The sequence below is a fragment of the Pezoporus occidentalis genome, unplaced genomic scaffold (genome assembly GCF_034315485.1).
Source record: "Pezoporus occidentalis ecotype Australia unplaced genomic scaffold, CSIRO_AGI_Poc_V1 ctg572, whole genome shotgun sequence".
Classification (NCBI taxonomy): domain Eukaryota; kingdom Metazoa; phylum Chordata; class Aves; order Psittaciformes; family Psittacidae; genus Pezoporus; species Pezoporus occidentalis.
The window spans coordinates 13,643-41,048 of record NW_026915913.1 but is presented as its reverse complement, the minus strand read 5'-3'; the positions used below and the strand labels follow the sequence as shown (position 1 = coordinate 41,048).

The 27,406-nt window shown below is 53.9% G+C and overlaps 1 protein-coding gene across 1 annotated transcript in view; it reads left to right on the top strand.

Annotated features, from left to right (window-relative positions):
* Nucleotides 1-2,916: 2,916 nt before the first annotated feature.
* SUPT16H (SPT16 homolog, facilitates chromatin remodeling subunit) overlaps nucleotides 2,917-27,406 on the top strand; it is a gene marked incomplete at its 3' end in the record, with an annotated part of 33,459 nt that continues 8,969 nt past the window's right edge. Inside the window, exons 1-9 of the mRNA XM_062638601.1 lie at nucleotides 2,917-2,993; nucleotides 4,881-4,973; nucleotides 9,971-10,141; nucleotides 11,261-11,413; nucleotides 15,614-15,760; nucleotides 18,906-19,057; nucleotides 19,984-20,156; nucleotides 25,511-25,601; nucleotides 27,043-27,136. Coding sequence (XP_062494585.1) covers nucleotides 2,928-2,993; nucleotides 4,881-4,973; nucleotides 9,971-10,141; nucleotides 11,261-11,413; nucleotides 15,614-15,760; nucleotides 18,906-19,057; nucleotides 19,984-20,156; nucleotides 25,511-25,601; nucleotides 27,043-27,136 — 1,140 coding nt within the window. The remainder of the gene's footprint in view (nucleotides 2,994-4,880; nucleotides 4,974-9,970; nucleotides 10,142-11,260; nucleotides 11,414-15,613; nucleotides 15,761-18,905; nucleotides 19,058-19,983; nucleotides 20,157-25,510; nucleotides 25,602-27,042; nucleotides 27,137-27,406) is intronic.

Here is a 27,406-nt window from a genome sequence, read left to right as displayed (position 1 = left end):
TCATTAAGCACCCGTTGAAGCTAATGATCAATCCCCAATAGCCAATTAGTGCTAATTAAGCGCTAATTAATCCCCCCTTAATTAACCCTATTAGTGACTAAGGGGTTCCCGTTAATTAATCACCATCAATAAACCCCCATCGGTTAAGCCCCTGTTAATTGCCCTCATTAATTAATCATCCATCAAATTACCCGCCTATTAATGACCCCCTTAATTATGTTCCCCCTTTATTAATAGCCCTCAATAAACCCCCATTATCCCCCCTTAATTACCCTATTAATTAGCCACACCTTCGTTAATGCCCCCCCCATTAGCACCCCCATCTAATGACATGCCTTCAAACCCATTAATTACCATTAATTAGGTGATTAATTAGGGTTAATTAGCAATTAGAAGAATCCATTAGTGTTGAGCCCTAATTAACTCGTTTATTAATTAATTAACTCATTTATTAATGCCCTATTAATTAACTCCCTCCTGATCGAGCCCTCCGTTATTAAACCCCCATTAATGAGCACCATTAATTAGCCCCATTAAACCCCTCTTCATTAGCCCCTAAATGCCCCCTGGAAATAGGCCCCCTTTATTACCCCACGTTAATTGCCCCACCTTAATTGCTCCCCATTAATTAGCTCTAATTAATCACGCCCATTCATTACCCCCTTATTAACAGTTCATTAACCCCCTTATTAATTAATCCCTTCATTAATTAACCTCCCTATTAATAGTGCATTAATTAACCACCTTATTAATTAATCCCTCCCTTAATTGCCCCTTTGTGAACTCCCTTTATCCATTACCCCCCATTAACCCCCTTATTAATCAAACCCTTCATTAACAACCCCTCATTAACCCCTACATTAATTAACCCCCTTATTAATCGCCCCATTAATTACCCCTTTATTAACTCGATTATTAACACCCTCATTAATCCCTTTCTCAACCCCTTCATTAATTACTCCTTCATTAACCCCTTATCAATTAATCCCTTCATCAATTACCCCTAATTATTAATTAATCCATTAATTACCCCGCATTAACCCCCTCATTAACTCCTTCATTAATTACACCATTAACCCCTCCTTAATCAACCCCTCCTTGATTCCCCCTCATTAACCCCCTTATTAATCAATCCCTCATTAATTCCCCCCATTAACCCCCTTATTAATTCCTTCATTTATTACCCCCATTAATGCCCTCATTAGTCAACCCCTCATTAATTACCCCCATTAAACCCCCTTATTACTCCATTAATTACTCCTCATTAACCCCCATATTAATTAAGCCCTCTTCAACCCCCTTATTAATCCCCCCATTAACCCCCTTATTAATCAATCCCTTCATTAACTCCCCTTTCATTAACTCCTGTATTAATTCTTTCCTTAATTACCTCTTCATTAACCCCCTGATTAATCAATCCCTTCATTAATTCCCCTTTCATTAACTCCCCTATTAATTCCTTCCTTAATTACCTCTTCATTAACCCCCTGATTAATCAATCCCTTCATTAATTGCTCCGTTCATTAACTCCCCTATTAATTCCCCCCTTCATTAACCCCCTTCCCCCATTAATTGCTCCGTTCATTAACCCCCTTCATTCATTCCCCCCATTAACCCCCTTATTAATCACCCCCTCATTAATTACCCCTCATTCATCATCCCCTCACTAATTCCCCCATTAACCCCTTATTAATTAACCCATTAATTAACCCCCACCCCTTCCCCACCATCACTAATTACCCCATGATGTCAATTAATTACCCCACCATGTCACTAATTACCTCACTAATTACCCCATCACTTAATTACCTCACCACGTCACTAATTACCTCACTAATTACTCCACGATGTCATTTAATTACCTCACAATGTCACTTAATTACCTCATGACATCACTTAATTACCCCACGTCACTTAATTACCTCCCGACGTCACTAATTACCTCACTAATTACCCCACATCACTTAATTACCTCACGTCACTAATCACCTCACTAATTACCCCACGATTTCATTTAATTACCTCACAATGTCACTTAATTATCTCATGACATCACTTAATTACCTCACCACTTCACTAATTACCTCACTAATTACCCCACGACATCACTTAATTACCTCACTTCGTCACTTAATTACCTCCCGACGTCACTAATTACTTCACTAATTACCCCACATCACTTAATTACCTCACGTCACTAATCACCTCACTAATTACCCCACGATGTCATTTAATTACCTCACTATGTCACTTAATTACCTCATGACGTCACTAATTACCTCACTAATTACCCCATCACTTAATTACCTCACCACGTCACTAATTACCTCACCAATTACCTCACGACGTCACTAATTACCCCCCGACGTCACTTAATTACCTCCCGACGTCACTAATTACCTCACTAATTACCCCCGACGTCACTAATTACCTCCCGACATCACTTAATTACCTCACAACGTCACTAATTACCTCACTAATTACCCCACGACGTCACTTTATTACCCCACGTCACTTAATTACCTCACAACATCACTTAATTACCTCCCGACGTCACTAATTACCTCACTAATTACCCCCGACGTCACTAATTACCTCCCGACATCACTTAATTACCTCACAACGTCACTAATTACCTCACTAATTACCCCACGACGTCACTTTATTACCCCACGTCACTTAATTACCTCACAACGTCACTAATTACGTCCCGACGTCACCAATTCCGTCCCGACGTCACTAATTAAGTCCCGACGTCACTAATTACGTCACTAATTACCTGCTGACGTCACCGATCCCCTCACGCCATCCACCAGAGGGCGCCGCCTTTCCCGCGCTCCCCCCCCCACGTGACCTCTCCCTCCTTCCGGGTGCGAAGCGGAAGCGGAAGTGCGTGCGGCGCCATCACTTCCGGGTCCCGCCGCTCAATGGCGCTCAGCCTCGATAGGGACGCGCTCTACCGGCGGCTCCGGCGGCTCTATGGCACCTGGGAGGTGGGTGTGGGGCGCTATGGGGCGGATATGGGGCGGATATGGGGCGGATATGGGGCGCTATGGGGTGGATATGGGGTGGATATGGGGGGGTTATGTGGGGCTATGAGGGAGAGAGGGGGTAATGGCGGCCTGTGGGGTTGTGAGGGGAGAAAGGGGGAGGGGGGGTGTGGGGCGCTATGGGGTGGATATAGGGGGTCTATGGGGTGTCTATAGGGGTCTGTGGGGTGGATATGGGGCGCTATGGGGTGTCTATGGGGTGGATATGGGGGTCTGTGGGGGGGTTATGTTATGGGGCTATGGGGGAGAGAGGGGGTAATGGCGGCCTGTGGGGTTGTGAGGGGAGAAAGGGGGAGGGGGGGTGTGGGGCGCTATGGGGTGGATATAGGGGGTCTATGGGGTGTCTATGGGGGTCTATGGGGTGGCTATGGGGCGCTATGGGGGGGTTATCGGGGGGTTATGAGGGAGAGAGGGGGTAATGGCGGCCTGTGGGGTTGTGAGGGGAGGAAGGGAGAGGGGGGGTGTGGGGCGCTATGGGGCGGGTATGGGGGGGTGTGGGGGTGGCTATGGGGAGTCTATGGGGTGGTTATGGGGCGCTATGGGGTGGTTATGGGGCGCTATGGGGGGTTGTGAGGGAGAGAGGGGGTAATGGTGGCCTGTGGGGTTGTGAGGGGAGAAAGGGGGAGGGGGGGTGTGGGGCGCTATGGGGCGGGTGTGGGGGATCTATGGGGTGTCTATGGTGGTCTATGGGGTGGATATGGGGGTCTATGGGGTGGATATGGGGCGCTATGGGGGGGGTTATGGGGGGTTGTGAGGGAGAGAGGGGGTAATGGCGGCCTGTGGGGTTGTGAGGGGAGAAAGGGGGAGGGGGGGTGTGGGGCGCTATGGGGTGTCTATGGGGTGGCTATGGGGTGGCTATGGGGGGGTCTATGGGGGGGTTATGTGGGGTTGTGGGGGAGAGAGGGGGTAATGGCGGCCTGTGGGGTTGTGAGGTGAGGAAGGGAGAGGGGGGGTGTGGGGCGCTATGGGGCGGGTGTGGGGGGGTGTGGGGAGTGGCTATGGGGTGGATATGGGGGGGTTATGGGGTGGCTATGGGGTGGCTATAGGGGTCTATGGGGTGGCTATGGGGCGGTATAGGCGTCTATGGGGAGCTGTGCAGGGTTATGAGGGGGGAGTGACCTAAATGGTGGCTCTATGGGGGTCTGTGGGGCTCTATGGGGTTCTATGGGGGGCTATGGGGCTCTATGGGGCGTTTATGGGGGGCTATGGGGCTCTATGGGGCGTTTATGGGGGGCTATGGGGCTCTATGGGGTTCTATGGGGGGCTATGGGGCTCTATAGGGGCTGAGGGGTTCTATGCAGTTCTATGGGGGGCTGTGCGGTTCTATGGGGTGCAAAGGGGCTAAAGGGGCGGGGGGGGGGCTATGGGTGGCTATAGGAGGTCTATAGGGTGCTGTGGGTCTCTATGGGGTTTCCATGGGTCCCTATGGGTTCTCTATGGGTCCCTATGGGGTCTCTATGGGTCCCTATGGGTCTCTATGGGTCTCTATGGGGTCTCTATGGGTCTCTATGGGTCTCTATGGGTCCCTATGGGTCTCTATGGGTCCCTATGGGTCTCTATGGGTCCCTATGGGTCCCTATGGGGTCTCTATGGGTCTCTATGGGTCCCTATGGGTCTCTATGGGTCCCTATGGGTTCTCTATGGGTCCCTATGGGTCTGTGGGTCTCTATGGGTCTCTATGGGTCTATGGGTCTCTCTATGGGTCTCTATGGGTCCCTATGGGTCTCTATGGGTCCCTATGGGTCTCTATGGGTCCCTATGGGTCTCTATGGGTCCCTATGGGTCTCTATGGGTCTCTGTGGGTCTCTGACCCCCAACCTTGCCCCCCAGCGCGGGGAGGAGGAGCTGGGCGCCGTGGACGCCATCGTGGTGGCCGTGGGGGTGGACGAGGAGGTCGTGTACGCCAAGTCCACGGCGCTGCAGGTGAGGCTGGGGCAAAAAACGGCGGGTTTGGGCAAAAAATGATGGTTTGGGCGAAAAAAACAGCATTTTGGGGCAAAAAATGACATTTTTGGGCAAAAAAACAGCTTTTTGGGGGAAAAAAATAACGGTTTTGGGCAAAAATGATGGTTTTGGGCAAAAAAATGATGGTTTGGGCGAAAAAACCAGCATTTTGGTGCAAGAAATGACATTTTTGGGCAAAACAACAGCTTTTTGAGGAAAAAATGACATTTTTGGGCAAAAAAAATGATGGTTTGGGGGAAGAAAACAGCATTTTGGGGCAAAAAAATGATGGTTTTGGGGAAAAAAACAGCTTTTTTGGGGAAAAAATGACGGTTTTGGGCAAAAAATGATGGTTTGGGCAAAAAACCCTGCATTTTGGGGGAAAAAAGTGACATTTTTGGGCAAAAAATGATGGTTTGGGCAAAAAATGATGGTTTGGGCAAAAAAAACCCAGCATTTTGGGGAAAAAAAATGACATTTTTGGGCAAAAAATGACGGGTTTGGGCAAAAAATGGTGGTTTGGGGCAAAAAATGATGGTTTGGGCAAAAAATGATGGTTTGGGCACAAAATGATGGTTTGGGAAAAAAAAACCAGCATTTTGGGGCAAAAAATGACATTTTTGGGCAAAAAATGATGGTTTTGGGAAAAAAAAATGACGGTTTGGGCAAAAAACCAGCATTTTGGGAAAAAATGACATTTTTGGGCAAAAAATGGTGGTTTTGGGCAAAACAACAGCATTTTGGGGGAGAAAAGGACGATTTGGGGCAAAGCAACAGCTTTTTTGGGGAAAAAATGACAGTTTTGGGGAAAAAATGATGGTTTGGGGAAAAAAAGACAGCATTTTGGGGGAAAAAATGACAGTTCTGGGCAAAAAATGACTTTTTGGGAAAAAAAAATCAGGGTTTTGGGGCAAAAAAAGACATTTTTGAAAAAAAAAAATTTGATGGCAAAAAATGGCATTTTGGGGCAAAAAAACCAGCATTTTTTGGAAAAAAGACATTTTTGGAAAAAAAGGTATTTTTGGGGCAAAAAAACGATGTTTTGGAAAAAAAAACATTTTTGGGAAAATCTCCCATCATTTGGGGGCAAAAAATGGCTTTTTGGGGTAAAAAAAACCATTTTTATTTGAAAAAAGACATTATTGGGAAAAAAAAGATATTTTGGGGCAAAAAAAGACATTTTTGGGAAAAAAATGACATTTTGGGGAAAAAAAACATCTTTGGGGACAAAAACTGGAATTTTTGGGGCAAAAGCCACCATTTTGCAGCAAAAAAAGACATTTTTTGGAGAAGAAATGGCATTTTGGGGCAAAAAAAACATTTTTTGGGAAAAAAAAAGACTTTTTGTGGCAAACCCACAGCATTTTCTGGCAAAAAATGGTGTTTTGGGGCAAAAAAATGGCTTTTGGGGAAAAAAGACCTTTTGGGGCAAAAACCATCATTTTAAGGGCCAAAAAAATGACATTTTTGGGGCAAAAACCGGCATTTTAGGGGGGGAACTTCATTTTGGGGCAAAAAATGACATTTAAGGGAAAAAAAACATCATTTTTGGGTCAAAAATCGTCATTTTGGGGCAAAAAAGTCATCATTTTCTGGCAAAACCCACACCATTTGGGGGGAAAAACGTCATTTTGGGGTTAAAACCAGCATTTTGGGGCCAAAAATGTCATTTTGGGGAAAACCCCACCATTTTGGGGCAAAACGCCACCATTTTGGGGCAAAAGCTGTCATTTTGGGGTGGAAAACAACATTTTGGGGTGTAATGTCGTTTTGGGGTAAAAACCCATGGTTTTGGGTAAAAAACCACCACTTTGGGGGGAAAACCCCCCTATTTTGGGTCCGTTTCCGCCCATTTTGGGTCCATTTCCCCCATTTTGGGTCCATTTCCCCCATTTTGGGTCCATTTCCCTCCATTTTGGGTCCATTTTAGCTGAATTTGGGTCCATTTCCCCCATTTTGGGTCCATTTCCCCTATTTTGGGTCCATTTCCCCCCATTTTGGGTCCATTTCCCCTATTTTGGGTCCATTTCCCCCATTTTGGGTCCATTTCAGCCCATTTTGGGTCCATTTCCCCCATTTTGGGTCCATTTTCCCCATTTTGGGTCCATTTTAGCCCATTTTGGGTCCATTTCCCCCCATTTTGGGATTATTCCCCCCCATTTTGGGTCCATTTCCCCCCATTTTGGGTCCATTTCCCCCATTTTGGGTCCATTCCCCCCCATTTTGGGTCCATTTCCCCCATTTTGGGTCCATTTCCCCCATTTTGGGTCCATTTCCCCCATTTTGGGTCCATTTCCCCCATTTTGGGTCCATTTCCCCCCATTTTGGGTCCATTTCCCCCATTTTGGGTTTATTTCCCCCCATTTTGGGTCCATTTCCCCCCATTTTGGGTCCATTTCCCCCATTTTGGGTCCATTTCCCCCATTTTGGGTCCATTTCCCCCCATTTTGGGTCCATTTCCCCCCATTTTGGGTCCATTTCCCCCCATTTTGGGTCCATTTCCCCCATTTTGGGTCCATTTCCCCCCATTTTGGGTCCATTTCCCCCATTTTGGGTCCATTTCCCCCATTTTGGGTCCATTTTCCCCATTTTGGGTCCAATTTAGCCCATTTTGGGTCCATTTCCCCCCATTTTGGGTCCATTTCCCCCCATTTTGGGTCCATTTCCCCCATTTTGGGTCCATTTCCCCCATTTTGGGTCCATTTCCCCCATTTTGGGTCCATTCCCCCCCATTTTGGGTCCATTTCCCCCATTTTGGGTCCGTTTCAGCCCATTTTGGGTCCATTTCCCCCATTTTGGGTCCATTTCCCCCATTTTGGGTCCATTTCCCCCATTTTGGGTCCATTTCCCCCCATTTTGGGTCCATTTCCCCCATTTTGGGTCCATTTTGGGTCCATTTCCCCCATTTTGGGTCCATTTCCCCCATTTTGGGTCCATTTCCCCCATTTTGGGTCCATTTTTTGGGTCCATTTCCCCTATTTTGGGTCCATTTCCCCCATTTTGGGTCCATTTCCCCTATTTTGGGTCCATTTCCCCCCATTTTGGGTCCATTTCCCCCATTTTGGGTCCATTTCCCCCATTTTGGGTCCATTTCCCCCATTTTGGGTCCATTTCCCCCCATTTTGGGTCCATTTCCCCCATTTTGGGTCCATTCCCCCCCATTTTGGGTCCATTTCCCCCATTTTGGGTCCATTTCCCCCATTTTGGGTCCATTTCAGCCCATTTTGGGTCCATTTCCCCCCATTTTGGGTCCATTTCCCCCATTTTGGGTCCATTTCCCCCATTTTGGGTCCATTTTAGCCCATTTTGGGTCCATTTCCCCCTATTTTGGCTCCATTTCCCCTATTTTGGGTCGATTTCCTCCATTTTGGGTCCATTTCCCTCCATTTTGGGTCCATTTCCCCCATTTTGGGTCCATTTCCCCCCATTTTGGGTCCATTCCCCCCCATTTTGTGTCCATTTCCCCCATTTTGGGTCCATTTCCCCCCATTTTGTGTCCATTTCCCCCATTTTAGGTTCGTTTCAGCCCATTTTGGGTCCATTTCCCCCATTTTGGGTCCAGCCCATTTTGGGTCCCCCCCATTTTGGGTCCATTTCCCCCATTTTGGGTCCATTTCAGCCCATTTTGGGTCCATTTCCCCCTATTTTGGGTCCATTTCCTCCATTTTGGGTCCATTTCCCCCCATTTTGGGTCCATTTCCCCCCATTTTGGGTCCATTTCAGCCCATTTTGGGTCCATTTCAGCCCATTTTGGGTCCATTTCCCCCCATTTTGGGTCCATTTTAGCCCATTTTGGGTCCATTTCAGCCCATTTTGGGTCCGTTTCAGCCCATTTTGGGTCCGTTTCAGCCCATTTTGGGTCCGTTTCAGGCAGTTTTGGGTCCGTTTCAGCCCATTTTGGGTCCGTTTCAGCCCATTTTGGGTGCATTTCAGGCAGTTTTGGGTCCATTTCAGGCAGTTTTGTGTCCATTTCCCCCATTTTGGGTCCATTTCCCCCATTTTAGGTCCATTTCAGCCCATTTTGGGTCCATTTCAGCCCATTTTGGGTCCATTTCAGGCAGTTTTGGGTCCATTTCTGCCCATTTTGTGTCCATTTCCCCCATTTTGTGTCCATTTCCCCCATTTTAGGTCCATTTCAGCCCATTTTGGGTCCATTTCCCCCATTTTGGGTCCATTTCAGCCCATTTTGTGTCCGTTTCAGCCCATTTTAGGTCCATTTCAGCCCATTTTGGGTCCATTTCAGCCCATTTTGTGTCCATTTCAGCCTGTTTTGGGTCCGTTTCAGGCAGTTTTGGGTCCATTTCCCCCCATTTTGTGTCCATTTCCCCCATTTTTGGTCCATTTCAGCCCATTTTGTGTCCATTTCCCCCCATTTTGGGTCCATTTCAGCCCATTTTGTGTCCATTTCCCCCCATTTTGTGTCCATTTCCCCCATTTTTGGTCCATTTCAGCCCATTTTGTGTCCATTTCCCCCCATTTTTGGTCCATTTCCTCCATTTTGAGTCCATTTCAGCCCATTTTGGGTCCGTTTCAGCCCATTTTGGGTCCTTTTCAGCCCATTTTGGGTCCATTTCCCTCCATTTTGGGTCCATTTCCCCCATTTTTGGTCCATTTCAGCCCATTTTGTGTCCATTTCCCCCCATTTTGTGTCCATTTCCCCCATTTTTGGTCCATTTCAACCCATTTTGTGTCCATTTCCCCCATTTTGGGTCCATTTCAGCCCATTTTGAGTCCATTTCAGCCCATTTTGGGTCCGTTTCAGCCCATTTTGGGTCCGTTTCAGCCCATTTTGGGTCCGTTTCAGCCCATTTTGGGTCCGTTTCAGCCCATTTTTGGTCCGTTTCAGCCCATTTTGGGTCCGTTTCAGCCCATTTTGGGTCCATTTCCCCCATTTTGGGTCCGTTTCAGCCCGTTTTGGGTCCATTTCCCCCCATTTTGGGTCCATTTCATGCCGTTTTCTCTCTCCCCCCCCCCAGACGTGGCTCTTTGGCTACGAGCTGACCGACACCATCATGGTGTTCTGCGCCCAGCGCATCCTGCTCCTGGCCAGCAAGAAGAAGGTGGAGTTCCTGAAGCAGGTGGCCCCGGGCAAGGGGGCCGAGGGGGGCAACGGGGTCCCCACCATCAGCCTGCTCGTCAGGGAGAAGGTGGGGGGCAACGGGGGGGGAAATGGGGGGGGAAATGGGGGGAAATGGGGAGGGAAATGGGGGGGTTATGGGGGAGGAATAGGGGGGCAATGGGGGGGTTATGGGGGGTTCAATGGGGGGAAATAGGGGGTGAAATGGGGGGGTTATGGGGGAGGAATAGGGGGGCAATGGGGGGGTTATGGGGGGTTCAATGGGGGGAAATAGGGGGTGAAATGGGGGGGTTATGGGGGGTAAATGGGGGTTTTAATGGGGGGTTATGGGGGGAGAAATGGGGCTCTATGGGGGGAATGGGGGAGGAATGGGGGGGTTATGGGGGGTTCAGTGGGGGTGTTATAGGGGGTTCTATGGGGGGGTTATAGGGGGCAATGGGGGGGCAATGGGGCTCTATGGGGGGTTATGGGGGGTTCAATGGGGGCGTTATAGGGGGTTCTATGGGGGGCTATGGGGGGTCAGCGGGGCAGCAATGGGGGGGTATGGGGGGGTCAATGGAGGCCTTTCAATGGCACCATCAAGGCATCAATGGGGTCTCCATGGCAACAATGGGGTCTCCATAGCAACAATGGGGTCTCCATGGTGATGCTGATGTCTCCATGGTGACGATGGGGTCTCCATAGCATCAATGGGGTCTCCATGGTGACGATGGGGTCTCCATGGCAACAATGGGGTCTCCATAGCATCAATGGGGTCTCCATGGTGTTGCCGATGTCTCCATGGTGACGATGGGGTCTCCATGGCATCAATGGGGTCTCCATGGTGATGCTGATGTCTCCATGGTGACGATGGGGTCTCCATGGCATCAATGGGGTCTCCATGGTGATGCTGATGTCTCCATGGTGACGATGGGGTCTCCATAGCATCAATGGGGTCTCCATGGTGACGATGGGGTCTCCATAGCATCAATGGGGTCTCCATAGCATCAATGGGATCTCCATGGTGATGCTGATGTCTCCATGGTGACGATGGGGTCTCCATGGCATCAATGGGGTCTCCATGGTGATGCTGATGTCTCCATGGTGACGATGGGGTCTCCATGGCATCAATGGGGTCTCCATGGTGATGCTGATGTCTCCATGGTGACGATGGGGTCTCCATGGTGACCCCCCCCTCCCTGCCCCACAGACGGAGAGCAACCAGGCCAACTTTGAGCGGTTGATCGAGGCCCTCCGGGGCAGCCGTGGGGGGAAGCGCTTGGGGGTCTTCGCCAAGGACCACTTCCCGGGGGACTTCCTGCGAGCCTGGAACGACTGCCTCAGCAAGGAGGCCTTCGACAAGGTGAGGGGGGGCGGCTGTGGGGCGGCCGTGGCATCAGTGGGACCATCGGGGCGTCAGTGGGGTCAATGGGACCATCGGGGCATCAGTGGGACCATCGGGGCGTTAGTGGGGTCATCAGAGCATCAGTGGAGTCATCAGGGCATCAATGGGGTCATCAGGGCATTAATGGGGTCAATGGGACCATCAGGGGGTCAATGGGGTCATCACAGCATCAATGGGACCATCAGGGCATCAATGGGGTCATCAGAGCATCAATGGGGTCAGTGGGACCATCGGGGCGTCAGTGGGGTCAATGGGACCATCAGAGCATCAGTGGGACCATCGGGGCGTCAGTGGGGTTAATGGGACCATCAGGGCATCAATGGGGTCATCGGGGCATCAATGGGACCATCAGGGCATCAGTTGGGTCATCAGGGCATCAATGGGGTCAATGGGACCATCGGGGCGTCAGTGGGGTCAATGGGACCATCAGAGCATCAGTGGGACCATCGGGGCGTCAGTAGGGTTAATGGGACTATCAGGGCATCAGTGGGGTCATCAGGGCATCAATGGGGTCAATGGGACCATCGGGGCGTCAATGGGGTCATCAGAGCATCAATGGGACCATCAGAGCATCTGTGGGGTCATCAGGGCATCAATGGGGTCAATGGGACCATTGGGGCGTCAATGGGGTCAATGGGACCATTGGGGCATCAGTGGGGTGAATGGGACCATGAGAGGGTCAATGGGGTCATCAGGGCATCAGTGGGGTCAATGGGACCATCGGGGCATCAATGGGGTCAATGGGACCATCAGAGCATCAATGGGGTCAATGGGACCATCGGGGCATCAATGGGGTCAATGGGACCATCAGGGCATCAGTGGGGTCATCAGGGCATCAGTGGGGTCATCAGGGCATCAATGGGGTCAATGGGACCATCAGAGCATCAATGGGGTCAATGGGACCATCGGGGCATCAATGGGGTCAATGGGACCATTGGGGCATCAATGGGGTCAATGGGACCAACAGGGGGTCAATGGGACCATCAGAGCATCAGTGGGGTCAGTGGGACCATCAGGGCATCAATGGGGTCAATGGGACCATCAGGGGGTCAATGGGGTCATCAGGGCATCAGTGGGGTCAATGGGACCATCAGGGGGTCAGTGGGGTCATCAGAGCATCAATGGGGTCAATGGGACCATCGGGGCGTCAATGGGGTCAATGGGACCATTGGGGCATCAATGGGGTCAATGGGACCAACAGGGGGTCAATGGGACCATCAGAGCATCAGTGGGGTCAGTGGGACCATCAGGGCATCAATGGGGTCAATGGGACCATCAGGGGGTCAATGGGGTCATCAGGGCATCAGTGGGGTCAATGGGACCATCAGGGGGTCAGTGGGGTCATCAGAGCATCAATGGGGTCAATGGGACCATCGGGGCGTCAATGGGGTCAATGGGACCATCAGGGGGTCAGTGGGGTCATCAGAGCATCAATGGGGTCAATGGGACCAACAGGGGGTCAATGGGGTCAATGGGACCATCAGAGCATCAATGGGGTCAATGGGACCTTCAGGGCATCAATGGGGTCATCAGGGCATCAATGGGGTCAATGGGACCATCGGGGCATCAGTGGGGTCAGTGGGACCATCAGGGCATCAATGGGGTCTCCATGGCAACGATGGGGTTTCAATGGGGTTGCCATGGTGACGATGGGGTCTCCATGGCAACGATGATGTCCCTATGGTTTCAATGGGGTCTCCATAGCATCAATGGGGTCGCCATGGCGACGATGATGTCTCCATGGATTCAGTGGGGTCTCCATGGCGACGATGGGGTTTCAATGGGATTGCCATGGTAACAGTGTGGTCCCTATGGTGATGCTGGGGTTTCCATGGCGACGATGGGGTTTCAATGGGGTCTCCATGGCGACGATGATGTCCCTATGGTTTCAATGGGGTCTCCATAGCATCAATGGGGTCGCCATGGCGACGATGGGGTTTCAATGGGGTCTCCATGGTAACACTGTGGTCCCTATGGTGATGCTGTGGTCTCCATGGCGACGATGGGGTTTCAGTGGGGTCTCCATGGAGATGATGATGTCTCCATGGATTCAGTGGGGTCTCCATGGCAACCATGGGGTTTCAATGGGGTCTCCATGGTAACAGTGTGGTCCCTATGGTGATGCTGAGGTTTCCATGGCGACGATGGGGTTTCAATGGGGTTTCCATGGCAACCATGGGGTTTCAATGGCATTTCCATGGCGACGATGGGGTTGCAATGGGGTTTCCATGGTGACGATGGGGTTTCCATGGGGTTTCCACGGCAACCATGGGGTTTCAATGGGGTTTCCATGGCGACGATGGGGTTTCAATGGGGTTTCCATGGCGACGATGGGGTTTCAATGGCAACCATGGGGTTTCAATGGGGTTTCCATGGCGACGATGGGGTTTCAGTGGGGTTTCCATGGCAACCATGGGGTTTCAATCCGGTCTCCATGGTAACAGGGTGGTCCCTATGGTGATGCTGAGGTTTCCATGGCGACGATGTGGTTTCAGTGGGGTTTCCATGGCAACCATGGGGTTTCAATGGGGTTACCATGGTAACAGTGTGGTCCCTATGGTGATGCTGAGGTTTCCATGGCGACGATGGGGTTTCAATGGGGTTTCCATGGCGACGATGGGGTTTCAATGGGGTTTCCATGGCGACGATGGGGTTTCAGTGGGGTTTCCATGGCGACGATGGGGTTTCAATGGGGTTTCCATGGCGACGATGGGGTTTCACTGGGGTTTCCATGGCGACGATGGGGTTTCAATGGGGTTTCCATGGCGACGATGGGGTTTCAATGGGGTTTCCATGGCAACCATGGGGTTTCAATGGGGTCTCCATGGTAACAGTGTGGTCCCTATGGTGATGCTGTGGTCTCCATGGCGACGATGTGGTTTCAATGGGGTCTCCATGGCAACCATGGGGTTTCAATGGGGTTTCCATGGCGATGATGATGTCTCCATGGTTTCAATGGGGTTTCCATGGTGACGATGGGGTTTCGATGGGGTTTCCATGGCGACGATGGGGTTTCAATGGGGTCTCTATGGTAACTGTGTGGTCCCTATGGTGATGCTGGGGTCTCCATGGCGACGATGGGGTTTCAATGGGGTTTCCATGGCGATGCTGATGTCTCCATGGTTTCAATGGGATTTCCATGGCGACGATGGGGTTTCAATGGGGTTTCCATGGCGACGATGGGGTTTCAATGGGGTTTCCATGGCAACGATGGGGTTTCAATGGCGTTTCCATGGCGACGATGGGGTTTCCATGGGGTTTCCATGGCGACGATGGGGTTTCAATGGGGTTTCCATGGTGACGATGTGGTTTCTATGGGGTTTCCATGGCGACGATGGGGTTTCAATGGGGTTTCCATGGTGACGATGGGGTTTCCATGGGGTTTCCATGGCGACGATGTGGTTTCTATGGGGTTTCCATGGCGACGATGGGGTTTCAATGGGGTTTCCATGGCGATGATGGGGTTTCAATGGGGTTTCCATGGCAACCATGGGGTTTCAATGGGGTTTCCATGGCGACGATGGGGTTTCAATGGGGTTTCCATGGCGACAATGAGGTTTCAATGGGGTCTCTATGGCGATGATGATGTCTCCATGGTTTCAATGGGGTCTCCATGGTAACAGTGTGGTCCCTATGGTGATGCTCTGGTCTCCATGGCAACGATGGGGTTTCAATGGGGTTTCCATGGCGACGATGGGGTCTCAATGGGGTTTCCATGGTGACTATGGGGTTTCAATGAGGTTTCCATGGCGACGATGGGGTTTCAATGGGGTTTCCATGGCGACGATGGGGTTTCAATGGGGTTTCCATGGCGACGATGGGGTTTCAATGGGGTTTCCATGGTGACGATGGGGTTTCAATGGGGTTTCCATGGTGACGATGGGGTTTCCATGGGGTTTCCATGGTGACGATGGGGTTTCAATGGGGTTTCCATGGCGACGATGGGGTTTCAATGGGGTTTCAATGGCGACGATGGGGTTTCAATGGGGTTTCCATGGCGACCATGGGGTTTCAATGGGGTCTCCATGGCGATGATGATGTCTCCATGGTTTCAATGGGGTTTCCATGGCGACGATGGGGTTTCAATGGGGTTTCCACGGCAACCATGGGGTTTCAATGGGGTTTCCACGGCAACCATGGGGTTTCCCCTGTGTGCAGGTGGACATCAGCGCGGCCGTGGCCTACACCATGGCAGCCAAGGAGGAGGGGGAGCTGCAGCTCATGCGCCGCGCCGCCGCCATCACCTCCGAGCTCTTCAGCAAGTTCTTCAAGGAGCGCGTCATGGAGATCGTCGACGCCGACGAGGTCGGGTTTCGGCCCCAAAAACGCCACTTTTCAACCCAAAATCCACCTCGGGACCCCAAAAAACCCTTTTTTTCAACCCAAAATCCACCCCGGGACCCCAAAAACACCCCTTTTCAACCCAAAATCCACCTCGGGACCCCAAAAAAACCTTTTTTTCAACCCAAAATCCATCCTAAGACCCCAGAAACACCGCTTTTCAACCCAAAATCCATCCTAAGACCCCGAAACACCACTTTTCAACCCAAAAAAAAACCTTTTTTTCAACCCAAAATCCACCTCGGGATCCAAAACCGCCGCTCTTCAACCCCAAAAAAACCTTTTTTTCAACCCAAAATCCACCTCGGGACCCCAAAAACACCGCTTTTCAACCCAAAATCCACCTCGGGACCCCAAAAACACCCCTTTTCGACCCAAAATTCACCTCGGGACCCCCAAAACACCCCTTTTCGACCCAAAATCCACCTCGGGACCCCAAAAACACCCCTTTTCAACCCAAAATCCACCTCGGGACCCCAAAAAACCCTTTTTTTCAACCCAAAATCCATCCTGGGAGCCCAAAAATGCTGGTTTTCAACCCAAAATCCATCCTAAGAACCAAAAACACCGCTTTTCAACCTAAAATTCATCCTAAGACCCAAAAAAAACCTTTTTTTCGACCCCAAATCCACCTCAGGACTCCAAAAATGCTGTTTTTCAACCCCAAATCCATCCTTTTCCCCCCATTTTCCCCAAAATCCCCCTTTTTTCCCTCCATTTTTAACCAAAATGCCCCATTTTTTACCAAACTCCCCATTTTTCACCCCATTTTTCCCCAAACTCCCTGTTTTCCCCCCATTTTTACCCAAATCCCCCCCGTTTTTCCCCCCATTTTTCCCAAAACTCCCTCTTTTCTCCCCATTTTTCCCCAACCCCCCCCATTTTTCACCCCACTTTTACCGAACTCCCCGTTTTTCACCCCATTTTTCCCCAAACCCCCCATTTTTCCCATTTTTCCCCAAACCCCCCATTTTTCCCCCCATTTTAACCAAACTCCCTGGTTTTCACCCCATTTTCCCCAAAACCCCCCTTTTTCACCCCATTTTCCCCCAAACCCCCATTTTTTCACCCATTTTTCCCCCATTTTTACCCAAAACCTCCTGTTTTCTGCCCCATTTTTCCCCAAAACCCCCATTTTCCCCCCATTTTTCCCCAAAACCCCCATTTTTCCCCCCATTTTTCCCACCCCCCCCTTTTTTCCCCCATTTTTACCCAACCCCCCCCTTTTCCCCCCATTTTTCCCCAAACTCCCCCATATTTTTCCCCAAAACCCCCATTTTTCCCATTTTCCCCAAATCCCCTGTTTTTCCCATTTTTCCCCAAACCCCCCATTTTTCACCCCATTTTTACCAAATCCCCCCTGTTTTCTGCCCCATTTTTCCCAAAACTCCCCGTTTTTCCCATTTTTACCCAAATCCCCCCATTTTTTCCCCCATTTTTCCCCAAACCCCCATTTTTCGCCCCACTTTTACCCAAATCCCCCATTTTTTCACCCCATTTTTCCCCAAACTCCCCATTTTTTCAACCATTTTTCACCCAAAACCCCCATATTTTTCCCCAAAACCCCCCATTTTTCACCCCAATTTCCAAAAATCCCCATTTTTCCCATTTTTCCCCAAAACCCCCATTTTTCACCCATTTTTCCGCAAACTCCCCATTTTTTCCCCCATTTTTCCCAAAACCCCCTTTTTTCACCCCATTTTCCCCAAACTCCCTGTTTTCCCCCCATTTTTACCCAAAACCCCCATTTTTCACCCCATTTTTCCCCAAATCCCCCCCTTTTCCCCCCATTTTTCCCCGAAACCCCCATTTTTCCCCCATTTTTACCCAAATCCCCTGTTTTTCACCCTTTTCCCCAAACTCCCCATTTTTCACCCCATTTTCCCCAAAACCCCCCATTTTCCCCCCATTTTTCCCCAAACCCCCCTTTTTTTTCACCCATTTTCCCCAAACTCCCCATTTTTCCCCAAACTCCCTGTTTTCCCCCCATTTTTACCCAAATCCCCCCGTTTTCCACCCCATTTTTACCCAAACCCCATATTTTTCCCCAAACCCCCCATTTTTCACCCCATTTTTCTCCAAAACTCCCCATTTTTCCCCCCATTTTCCCCCCCATTTTTACCAAAACCCCCATTTTCCGCCCCATTTTTACCAAACTCCCCTTTTTTCACCCCATTTTTCCCAAAATCCCCATTTTTCACCCCATTTTTACCCAAAACCCCCATATTTTTCCCCAAAACCCCCGTTTTCCACCCCATTTTTACCAAAATCCCTGTTTTCCGCCCCATTTTTACCAAAACCTCCATTTTTCCCCCCTTTTTCCCAAAACCCCCGTTTTCCCCCATTTTTACCCAAATCCCCCCCATTTTTCACCCCACTTTAACCAAACTCCCTGTTTTCCCCCCATTTTTCCCCAAACCCCCTTTTTCCCCCCATTTTTCCCCCCATTTTTCCCAAAACTCCCCATTTTTCCCCCCATTTTCTCCAAAACCCCCGTTTTTCCCCCCATTTTTCCCCAAATCCCCCCCGTTTATTCCCCCCATTTTTCCCAAAACCCCCATTTTTCCCCCCATTTTTCCCCAAACTCCCCATTTTTTACCCCACTTTTACCAAACTCCGTTTTCCCCTTTTTCCCCCCACTTTTCCCAAAACCCCCATTTTTACCCCCATTTTTCCCCAAACCCCCCATTTTCCCCCCATTTTTACCCAAATCCCCCCCCTTTTTCACCCCATTTTTCCCCAAACTCCCCATTTTTCACCCCATTTTTACCCAAAACCCCCATATTTTTCCCCAAACTCCCCATTTTTCACCCCATTTTTCCCCAAAACCCCCCATTTTTCCCCCATTTTTCCCCAAAACCCCCATTTTTCACCCCATTTTCCACCCCATTTTCCCAAAATCCCCATTTTTCACCCCACTTTAACCAAACTCCCTGTTTTCCGCCCATTTTTACCCAAATCCCCCCAATTTTTCCCCCCATTTTACCAAAATCCCCATTTTTCCCCCCATTTTTCCCAAAACTCCCCATTTTTCCGCCCCATTTTTCCCAAAACCCCCCTTTTTCCCCCCATTTTAACCCCCCCCCCCTGTTTTCCCCTCCCCCCACAGAAGGTCCGTCACTGCAAGCTGGCCGAGGCGGTGGAGCAGGCGCTCGAGGACAAGCGCTACTTGGGGGGCGCGGACCCCGGCGCCGTGGAGCTCTGCTACCCCCCCATCATCCAGAGCGGGGGGCACTACAGCCTCAAGTTCAGCGTCGTCAGGTGCGCCAGACCCACCGATTCCGTGGGGCAGACCCACACATTCCGTGGGGCAGACCCACGGATTCCATGGGGCAGACCCACGGATTCTAGGGGGCAGACCCACACATTCCGTGGGGCAGACCCACACATTCCGTGCACCAGACCCACACATTCCGTGGGGCAGACCCACGGATTCTATGGGGCAGACCCACGGATTCTATGGGGCAGACCCACGGATTCTATGGGGCAGACCCACGGATTCTATGGGGCAGACCCACACATTCCGTGGGGCAGACCCACCGATTCTATGGGGCAGACCCATGGATTCTCTGGGGCAGACCCACCGATTCTATGGGGCAGACCCACCGATTCTGTGGGGCAGACCCACAGATTCTATGGGGCAGACCCATAGATCCCCATAGAGCTGCACCATAGGTCCCCACAGAGCAGCCCCATACATCCCATAGGACAGACCCATAGATTCTATGCTGCAGACCCATAGATTCTATGGGGCAGCCCCACACATTCTATGGGGCAGACCCACAGATTCTATGGGTCAGCCCCACGGATTCTATGGGGCAGCCCCACACATTCTATGTTGCAGCCCCACACATTCTATGGGGCCGCCCCACAGATTCTATGGGGCAGACCCACAGATCCTATGGGGCAGACCCACAGATCCCCATAGAGCAGCCCCATAATACCCATAGGACAGCCCCATACATCCCATATCACATCCCCATCGATTCTATGGGGCAGCCCCACACATCCTATGGGTCAGCCCCACGGATCCTATGGGTCAGCCCCACGGATCCTATGGGTCAGCCCCACAGATCCTATGGGTCAGCCCCACGGATCCTATGGGTCAACCGCCCGGATCCTCCGGGGCAGCCCCATAGATTCTCTGGGGCAGCCGTCCCTAGCGCTGTGGGTCTGCCCCATGGCAGTGACCGCCACGCGCTGCACTTCGGGGCCATCACGTGCGCCATGGGGGTGCGGTACCGCTCCTACTGCTCCAACCTGGTGCGGACGCTGCTGGTGGAGCCCGGCGCCGAGGCTCAGGAGCTCTACGCCTTCCTGCTCCTGCTCCACGAGAGCCTCCTCAGGGAGATGCGGCCCGGTGAGGGGATGGGGGGTGGATATGGGGGGGATATGGGGGGGATATGGGGGGATCTATGGGGTGTCTATGGGGGACTATGGGGGTCTATGAGTGTCTATGGGGGTCTATGGGGTGGCTATGGGGGTCTATGGGGGGGATATGGGGTGTCTATGGGGTGTCTATGGGGGGATATGGGGTGTCTATGGGGGTCTATGGGGTGTCTATGGGGTCTATGGGGTGTCTATGGGTGTCTATGGGGGTCTATGGGGGTCTATGGGGGGGATATGGGTGTCTATGGGGTGTCTATGGGGTTTCTATGGGGGTCTATGGGGGGTCTATGAGGTGTCTATGGGGGTCTATGGGGTGTTTATGGGGGTCTATGGGGTGTCTATGGGGTGTCTATGGGGGTCTATGGGGGTCTGTGGGGGTCTATGGGGGTCTATGGGGTTTCTATGGGGGTCTATGGGGTCTCTATGGGGTTTCTATGGGGGTCTGTGGGGGTCTATGGGCGTCTATGGGGGGCTATGGGGTGTCTATGGGGTTTCTATGGGGGTCTATGGGGGTGGGGTGGGTATGGGGGGACATGGGGGGGGGTACGGGGGGGGGGTATGGGGTCTATGGGGGTCTGTATGGTGGGTATGAGGGGGTCTGTGGGGGGGATATGGGGGTCTATGGGGGTGGGTATGGGGGGATATGGGGGGAAATGCAGGTCTATGGGGTGGATATGGGGGGATATAGGGTGGATATGGGGGGATATGGGGGAGTATGGGGGGGATATGGGGGGCTAAGGGGTTTCTATGAGGATCTATGGGGTCTGTGGGGCTCTATGGGGGTTGTTTTGTTCCGTTTTCCCCATTTTTGCCCATTTCTCCCCCCTTTTCACCCCATTTTCTCCTGTTTTACCCCATTTCTGCCCCATTGCGACCCCCATTGACCCCATTGCCCCCCATTGCGCCCCATTGCCCCCAATTGCCGCCCATTGACCCCCATTGCCCCCCATTGCCCCCCATTGACCCCATTGCCCCCCATTGCCCCCCATTGCCCCCCATTGTCCCCCATTGCCCCCCATTGCCCCCCATTGCCCCCCATTGCCCCCCCATTGCCCCCATTGCCCCCCATTGCCCCCCATTGCCCCCCATGCGCCCCATTGCCCCCCATTGCTCCCCATTGCCCCCCATTGCCCCCCATTGCCCCCATTGCCCCCCATTGCTCCCCATTGCCCCCATTGCCCCCCATTGCCCCCCATTGTCCCCCATTGCCCCCATTGCCCCCCATTGCCCCCCATTGCCCCCCATTGCCCCCCATTGCCCCCCATTGCCCCCCATTGCCCCCCATTGCTCCCCATTGCCCCCCATTGATCCCATTGCCCCCCATTGCCCCCCCATTGCCCCCATTGCTCCCCATTGCCCCCCATTGCCCCCCATTGCCCCCCATTGCCCCCCATTGCCCCCATTGCCCCATTGCCCCCCATTGCCCCCCATGTGCCCCATTGGCCCCCCCATTGCCCCTTATTGTCCCCCATTGCCCCCCATTTCCCCCCATTCCCCCATTGCCCCCCCCGACCCCCATGTGCCCCATTGCCCCCCATTGCCCCCCATTGTCCCCCATTGCCCCCCATTGCCCCCCATTGCCCCCATTGCCCCCCATTGCCCCCCATTGCCCCACATTGCCCCCATTGCCCCCATTGTGTCCCATTGCCCCCCCTTGCCCCCCATGTGCCCCCCATTGCCCCCCATGTGCCCCATTGGCCCCCCCATTGCCCCCCATTGCTCCCCATTGCCCCCATTGCCCCACATTGCCCCACATTGCCCCCATTGCCCCCCATTGCCCCCCATTGCCCCCCATTGCCCCCCATTGCCCCCATTGCCCCCATTGCCCCCATTGCCCCCCATTGCCCCCCATTGCTCCCCATTGCCCCCCATTGACCCCCATCGCCCCCCATCGCCCCCCATTGCCCCCATTGCCCCCCATTGACCCCATTGCCCCCCATTGCCCCCATTGCCCCTCATGTGCCCCATTGCCCCCCATTGCCCCCCATTGCCCCCATTGCCCCCCATTGCCCCCCATTGCTCCCCATTGCCCCCCATTGCCCGATTGCCCCCATTGCCCCCATTGCGCCCCATTGCCCCCATTGCCCCCATTGCCCCCCATTGAGCCCCATTTCCGCCCCATTGCGCCCCATTGCCCCCCATTGATCCCCATTGCCCCCATTGATCCCCATTGCCCCCCATTGATCCCCGTTGCCCCCATTGATCCCCATTGCGCCCCATTGACTCCCATTGCCCCCCATTGCGCCCCATTGCCCCCCATTGTGCCCCATTGTGCCCCATTGCCCCCATTCCCCTAGTGCCCCCCCTTGTGCCCCATTGCCCCCCATTGTGCCCCATTGTGCCCCATTGCCCCCCATTGTGCCCCATTGCGCCCCACTGCGCCCATTGTGCCCCATTGCCCCCCATTGTGCCCCATTGCCCCCCATTGCCCCCCATTGTGCCCCATTGCCCCCCATTGTGCCCCATTGCCCCCCATTGAGCCCCATTGCCCCCATTGCCCCCCATTGAGCCCCATTTCCGCCCCATTGCGCCCCATTGCCCCCCATTGCCCCCCATTGAGCCCCATTGCCCCCATTGCCCCATTGCCCCCATTGCGCCCCATTGCCCCCATTGCCCCCATTGCGCCCCATTGAGCCCCATTGACCCCCATTGCCCCCATTGCCCCCCATTGCCCCCCATTACCCCCATTGACCCCATTGCCCCCCATTGCCCCCCATTGCCGCCCCATTGCCCCCCATTCACCCCCATTGCCCCCCATTGGCCCCCCATTGCAACCCCATTGCAGCCCCATTGCCCCCCATTGCAGCCCCATTACAGCTCCATTGCTGCCCCATTGCTCCCCATTGCCCCCCATTGCCCCCCATTGCGCCCCATTGAGCCCCATTGACCCCCATTGACCCCCATTGCGCCCCATTGAGCCCCATTGAGCCCCATTGACCCCCATTGAGCCCCATTGAGCCCCATTGACCCCCATTGAGCCCCATTGCGCCCCATTGAGCCCCATTGAGCCCCATTGCCCCCCATGTGCCCCATTGGCCCCCCCATTGCCCCCCATTGCTCCCCATTGCCCCCCATTGCCCCCATTGCCCCCCATTGCTCCCCATTGCTCCCCATTGCTCCCCATTGCCCCCCATTGATCCCCATTGCCCCCATTGCTCCCCATTGCCCCCCATTGCCCCCATTGCCCCCCATTGCCCCCCATTGCCCCCATTGCCCCCCATTGCCCCCATTGCCCCCCATTGCCCCAATTCCCCCATTGTCCCCCATTGCCCCCCATTGCCCCCATTGCCCCCCATTGACTCCCCATTGCCCCCCATTGACCCCCATTGAGCCCCGTTGAGCCCCATTGACCCCCATTGAGCCCCATTGACCCCCATTGAGCCCCATTGCGCCCCATTGCCCCCATTGACCCCCATTGATCCCCATTGCGCCCCATTGATCCCCATTGATCCCCATTGAGCCCCATTGATCCCCATTGCGCCCCATTGCCCCCCATTGCCCCCCATTGCGCCCCATTGCCCCCATTGACCCCCATTGCCCCCATTGCCCCCCCATTGCCCCATTGCCCCCCATTCCCCCCCCCCTCCCCCCATTGCCCCCCATTGCCCCCCAGTGCCCCCCATTGCCCCCCCCCATTGCCCCCCATTGACCCCCATTGATCCCCATTGCCCCCCATTGACCCCCATTGAGCCCCATTGAGCCCCATTGCCCCCCATTGTGCCCCATTGCGCCCCATTGACCCCCATTGACCCCCATTGAGCCCCATTGCCCCCCATTGCCCCCCATTGCCCCCATTGCCCCCATTGCCCCCATTGACCCCCATTGACCCCCATTGACCCCCATTGCCCCCCATTGACCCCCATTGCCCCCCATTGCCCCCATTGCCCCCCATTGCCCCCCATTGCCCCCATTGGCCCCCATTGCCCCCCATTGCCCCCCATTGCCCCCCATTGACCCCATTGCCCCCCATTGCCCCCCATTGCCCCCATTACCCCCCATTGCCCCCCCCCCCATTGCCCCCCATTGCCCCCCATTGCCCCCCATTGCCCCCCATTGCCCCCCATTGCCCCCCCATTGCCCCCCATTGCCCCCCATTGCCCCCATTGCCCCCCATTGACCCCCCCATTGACCCCCATTGCCCCCCATTGCCCCCATTCCCCCCATTACCCCATTGACCCCCATTGCCCCCCATTCCCTCATTCCCCCCATTACCCAATTGCCCCCATTGACCCCCATTGAGCCCCATTGAGCCCCATTGACCCCCATTGAGCCCCATTGCCCCCATTGAGCCCCATTGACCCCCATTGAGCCCCATTGCCCCCATTGAGCCCCATTGCCCCCATTGAGCCCCATTGACCCCCATTGAGCCCCATTGCCCCCCATTGCCCCCCATTGCCCCCCATTGCCCCCCATTGTCCCCATTACCCCCATTGCCCCCCATTGCCCCCCATTGCCCCCATTGCCCCCATTGCCCCCCATTGAGCCCCATTTCTGCCCCATTGCCCCCCATTGCCCCCCATTGCCCCCCGTTATCCCCCATTGATCCCCATTGCGCCCCATTGATCCCCATTGCCCCCCATTGCCCCCCATTGCCCCATTGCCCCCCATTGACCCCCCCCCCATTGCCCCCCATTGCCCCCATTGCCCCCCATTGAGCCCCATTTCTGCCCCATTGCGCCCCATTGCCCCCCATTATCCCCCATTGATCCCCATTGACCCCCATTGACCCCCATTGTGCCCCATTGCGCCCCATTGACCCCCATTGATCCCCATTGATCCCCATTGACCCCCATTGACCCCCATTGATTGACCCCCATTGACCCCCATTGAGCCCCATTGACCCCCATTGCTCCCCATTGCGCCCCATTGAGCCCCATTTCTGCCCCATTGCGCCCCATTGATCCCCATTGCCCCCCATTGACCCCCATTGTGCCCCATTGCGCCCCATTGATCCCCATTGCGCCCCATTGACTCCCATTGCCCCCCATTGCGCCCCATTGCCCCCCATTGACCCCCATTGAGCCCCATTGCCCCCCATTGCCCCCCATTGCCCCCCATTGCGCCCCATTGCGCCCCATTGACCCCCATTGAGCCCCATTGAGCCCCATTGAGCCCCATTGATCCCCATTGACCCCATTGCCCCCATTGCCCCCCATTACCCCCCATTGCCCCCCATTGCCCCCATTGCCCCCCATTGCCCCCCATTACCCCCCATTGCCCCCATTGACCCCCATTGAGCCCCATTGCCCCCATTGCGCCCCATTGACCCCCATTGACCCCCATTGAGCCCCATTGAGCCCCATTGCCCCCCATTGCGCCCCATAGGCGCCCGTCTCTGTGACGTTTACGGCGCCGTCATGGACGTGGTGAAGCGCCAGCGCCCGGAGCTGCTGGGCAAGATCACCAAGAACCTGGGGTAAGGGGGCGGGGCGCTATGGGGCAGGGCGCTATGGGGCAGGGCGCTATGGGGCAGGGCGCTATGGGGCAGGATTGGGTCGCTATGGGGCAGGGGCGGGTCGCTATGGGGCAGGGGCGGGTCGCTATGGGGCAGGATCGGGTCGCTATGGGGCAGGATTGGGTCGCTATGGGGCAGGGGCGGGTCGCTATGGGGCAGGATCGGGTCGCTATGGGGCAGGGGCGGGTCGCTATGGGGCGGGATTGGGTCGCTATGGGGCAGGATTGGGTCCTATGGGGCAGGATTGGGTTCAGTTTGGGGCAGGATCGGGCCCTATAGATCAGGATCGGGCCCCTATGGGGCAGGATTGGGTCCTATGGGGCAGGATTGGGTCCTATGGGGCAGGATTGGACCCCTATGGGGCAGGACTGGGTCCTATGGGGCAGACTTGGGTCCTATGGGGCAGGACTGGGTCCTATGGGGCAGGGTTGGGTCCTATGGGGCAGGACTGGGTCCTATGGGGCAGGACTGGGTCCTATGGGGCAGGATTGGGTTCAGTTTGGGTCAGGATTGGGTTCGTTTTGGGTCAGGATCGGGCCCTATAGATCAGGATCAGGCCCCTATGGGGCAGGATCGGGTCCTATAGGGCAGGGTTGGGTCCTATAGGGCAGGGTTGGGTCCTATGGGGCAGGATTGGGTTTGTTTTGGGCCAGGATCAGGCCCCTATGGGGCAGGGTCGGGTCCTATAGGGCAGGGTTGGGTCCTATAGGGCAGGGTTGGGTCCTATGGGGCAGGATTGGGTTTGTTTTGGGTCAGGATCAGGCCCCTATGGGGGAGGATCGGGCCCCTATGGGGCAGGATCGGGCCCCTATGGGGCAGGATCGGGTCGCTATGGGTCAGGATCGGGTCTCTATGGGTCAGGATGGGGTCTCTATGGGTCAGGATGGGGTTGCTATGGGTCAGGATCGGGTCTCTATGGGGCAGGATGGGGTCGCTATGGGGCAGGATGGGGTCGCTATGGGTCAGGATCGGGTCTCTATGGGTCAGGACTGGGTCTCTATGGGTCAGGATGGGGTCTCTATGGGTCAGGATGGGGTCGCTATGGGGCAGGATCAGACCCTATGGGTCAGGATTGGGTCTCTATGGGTCAGGATCGGGTCGCTATGGGTCAGGATGGGGTCGCTATGGGGCAGGATCAGACCCTATGGGTCTCTATGGGTCAGGATGGGGTCTCTATGGGTCAGGATGGGGTCGCTATGGGTCAGGATTGGGTCTCTATGGGTCAGGATCAGGTCGCTATGGGGCAGGATCGGGTCTCTATGGGTCAGGATGGGGTCGCTATGGGTCAGGATGGGGTCTCTATGGGTCAGGATGGGGTCTCTATGGGTCAGGATGGGGTCGCTATGGGTCAGGATGGGGTCTCTATGGGGCAGGATCAGACCCTATGGGCGCTGCCCCCCAGGTTCGCGATGGGCATCGAGTTCCGCGAGGGCTCCTTGGTCATCAACAGCAAGAACCAGCAGCGCCTCAAGAAGGGTGAGCACGGACCCAAAAACGCCCTTTTTCACCCCAAAATTGGCCTATTTCACACCCAAAATTGGCTTTTTTCACCCCGAAATTGGCTTTTTTCACCCCAAAATTGGTGTTTTTCACCCCAAAATTGACCTTTTCACCTCAAAATTGGCCCTTTTCACCCCAAAATTGACCTTTTTCACCCCAAAATTGGCTTTTTTCACCCCAAAAATGGCTTCTTTCGCCCCAAAATTGACCTTTTTCACCCCAAAATTGGTGTTTTTCACCCCAAAATTGGCCTTTTTCACCCCAAT